General features: G+C 43.1%; 1 protein-coding gene across 1 annotated transcript in view; it reads left to right on the forward strand.

Annotated features, from left to right (window-relative positions):
• The window catches only part of SMARCC1 (SWI/SNF related, matrix associated, actin dependent regulator of chromatin subfamily c member 1), a 200010-nt gene that overhangs the window by 141418 nt on the left and 55056 nt on the right, over positions 1 to 3536 (forward strand). Inside the window, exons 24-25 of the mRNA XM_019507918.1 lie at positions 2059 to 2173; positions 3139 to 3293. Coding sequence (XP_019363463.1) covers positions 2059 to 2173; positions 3139 to 3293 — 270 coding nt within the window. The remainder of the gene's footprint in view (positions 1 to 2058; positions 2174 to 3138; positions 3294 to 3536) is intronic.

Here is a 3536-nt window from a genome sequence, read left to right on the forward strand (position 1 = left end):
CACCCCCCCCCCCCCCAAAAAAAAAACAACAAAAACACAAAAACCCTAACGTTGCGGGGGGGGGAGTCCCAGTCCCAGTCCCAGTCCCAGTCCCAGTCCCAGTCCCAGTCCCAGTGGCAACCAGCAAAACCCAGAATCATGAGACATACCCACAAGAGAGCATATAGGCATTGTTGCTCTTAGATCATCCCTGAGCAATACCTGTTCACCTTCTCTTGAGCGCCCCAGTGATGGAGAGTCCACAGCTTCCCTAGGCCTCTGTTCCACTACTGCACTGATCTAACAGGGAATTACATTTTTCCTGATATTCAACCTAAACCTATTTTGCTGCAGCTTCAAGCCATTGGTCTGCATCTTGTTCTCCGCAGCAACAAAAGGTGTTGCAGCGACACTGATTCAGGATTTGAAACATCACATGTGAGCCTTGTGGCTCCACTTAGCTTCCTTCAGTGAGAAATTGTCTCCTCAGGGTTGAGAACCCTTCATTGGGTACAAGACCAGCAGAGGGGAGTGCCATCCAAGAAAGTTTCCTGTTTTCAGAGCTTTCTAAAACATTGTGTTGCACTGTCTGTGTAACCCATTTTCAGAGCTGGCATATAGAGGATGTTGAGAGGACAGAAACAACAAACATAATTCTTGCATTTCCATTTTGGGTATCATTTGGAGCTGGTGGGCAGCTGGAGTGAAGTCTTTTGTCCATGGAAGTGTTCCAGTGCAGATCGTGATGGCATAGGGGTCTTCTGGCAGTGTGACTTGGCCCTGGTTTAGGGGTTGATCCTACATTAATTGCAGTCAGAGGCAAATTCTTGTTGGCTTCAGTGTGTGCAAGATCAAATGCTGTCCTACCAAGTGGTCTGGTCTGCCTGTTCCGTATATTCATCTTCATGGAGAGTATCAGTAGGAGAAGACACTTGTGACAGTGACTTGGTGGGCAGTAGCTCCTTTCATATAGCAAAGCTGTCCATTACTAAAGGCAGTGACTTCTGACCTGGACTGGATTCAGACTTGTGCTGTAGGGCTTTACTGAAGATAAAGCTTTAAGTTGCTGTGTTTGCTCTTATCTGTCATACTTCCTTGTCATCCCATTTTTTCAGTCAAATAAATGAAATGTTACTGGCTATAATAGCATGCAAAGTGCATCGTTCTAGATGTTACTTCTTGCTTACTGTATTCTTCTCTTGCATAATTTTTACATTGCTTTTTTGAAAGATGTGTAAATATAGCACATGGTAAACAAGAGCATGAAACTCATTGATCCAGACTTCTTGGAAAATGATTCATCATCTTGTAGAACAGAATAGATTGGACGTATTTAACAGTTCAGATTGAATTCCAAATGGAGAAGTATTTGTCACCTCTAGCTTTATCCATGAAACCACTGCTGATTTTCTTATGTGGTTTAAGTCCCCCAAGTTTTAGAAAGAGAGAGTCCCTGAAGGAAACACTTTATTCTGTTTACAAAAGTGTGATCTAGAGTGGAAATGCTTATTGTTCCCCTCTAGCTACAGGGCAAAAAGGCTTTTTCACACAGTGAGTAATTAGGCTGCAGCTTCATGGCCTCAGATATATCTAGTGGCAATGAATGTAGCAAAATTCACAATAGGAATAGACATCTGGATTGTTATCAAGGGGATCCAGGTTCATTACATCCAATGTAACAGATTTTCCAAGAGATGCAACACCTTCTATGCAGCAGGTTTTAAGCACATCCCTAACCAATACGTGTTGAAATGAGATGACGGGTGGGAGCCAGGACAGGTCAGTGTATATTTCCTGCTGCCAAATTTTTTGTTGCATCTTCAGTCAAAACATCTGCTATCCATTTCTGACTGCTGGGTTCCCAGACTGAATAGACTGCCTGATCCAGTGTGGTCATCCCTGTTTCCCCCAAAACCTTGATCTTGGTTTTCAAATGCATCTCAAAAAATTAATTCAGTTTTAATCTACCTTCCTAGGGATGTTGGAACAATTTTAAAATGGAGCTGTGAACCACGCTAATGTTGCATGTCTCTTATCTTTTCTCTTCTGCTCTGCCTCCCTCTCCCTTCTACCCGCCAGGTGGAAAGTAAAGGAGAAGGTGAAATGGAGGAAGGTGAAAAAGTTCAGGAAGGAGAAAATGAGAGAAATCCAGAAAAGGAGCAAGACAGTGAAGTGACTGCTGATGTCAAGCCAGGTAATAGATAGCGGCTGTTACTCAACTGCATGTTACCTTTAATAGCCTTTCTCCAAAGATGTAGGAAGAGACTATAAACTTAATTGTGGCAGAAATATTTCCTCTCGCACATCAGGCCTGCTGCTTGGTTCGGCAGTAAATATTCCATTTTAATTTCACTGCAGAGCTCTAGCACTAAATTCTTTCATGAAAGCAATTTAGACTTCCGTTGGAGCCTTTTTTCATATTGTCAGTAAATGAGTAGGTGAATAAATTGCTGTACTAAAGTGGGCACATGCAGCATAAAGGAGTTCCCCCTGATTGCCGTGCCACTTGTCTCTTCCACATGCAAAGGGGCAGACAGTCGGAGTTGCTTTTATGCTCAGAAGCTATCGTGCTTGCTCAGTTTCCATATGTGGCTATGCAAGTCATTTGACCAGTTGGGGATACTCCAGTTTCTGAGTATTTTATCTTACACATTTTAAAATACTTCAGTCCTCTTTTATGAACATTCTCTCATGCTACATAGGTCTGACCCATCTCTTCTGGCAGATTTGCCATGTCTAGGGTTTTAGGAACAGGTAGAACAAGACATTAGTCTCAGTTTGCATCTCCTAAATGAAGGTGGTGATGAGATGCTGGGAACGCAACTTAAGATTAGTTTGTTGCAAGACTGGATCAAAGATGGAGAGAAATGAACTGGGTAGAGAAGGCAGGGACTTCGGAGTGCCACCCTTGGCTGTTCAGGGAAGGGGTAGGCGGGGATCTCTGGTGTGCGTAGTTGTGGAATTAAAATAGCTTTTGTGAAAACACTTGAAGTAGAGGCGGAACAGTGTGAAACACCCTAGTGGGAACATTGTAATATGCTGATGTATGGATTTAGGCTGTGTGAGCACAGATCTGCATGCTATGTAACCCTACCCCTGGTGTGATAGTCATTAACACTGAAGTACATATGTATCAAGTTATTTTTGGCGTTTCTTTAGAAGAGAAGGAAGCAGAGGAGAACAAGGAAAACGTTGATGCAGGCAAAGACAAGGAGAGTGATACTGGGAAGAAGAAAGTGGAACACGAGATCTCTGAAGGAAATGTAGCAACGGCTGCAGCTGCAGCTCTTGCCTCAGCTGCCACCAAAGCAAAGGTTTGTTGTGTACAAATTTCTGTAGCCACTGACTTCCAGTTTTAATTGGGGGCGCTCGAAAAATGGTCCATTGTTCCAAGTCACAGGGACTTGAAGTTCTACTCTGTCGTTCTTTACGTACAGTGTGTGCGCTTTCACATCCGCTCTTGGACCTCTTACCAAATGAAATTGTTTCCTTGTGATTAGGTTAAGGTTACAATTATAAATGTACTGAAGTCAGTGAACGTTCCTGAGAAAATCCAT

Source organism: Gavialis gangeticus, unplaced genomic scaffold (assembly GCF_001723915.1).
Source record: "Gavialis gangeticus isolate Ggan-Ray unplaced genomic scaffold, GavGan_comp1, whole genome shotgun sequence".
NCBI lineage: Eukaryota > Metazoa > Chordata > Crocodylia > Gavialidae > Gavialis > Gavialis gangeticus.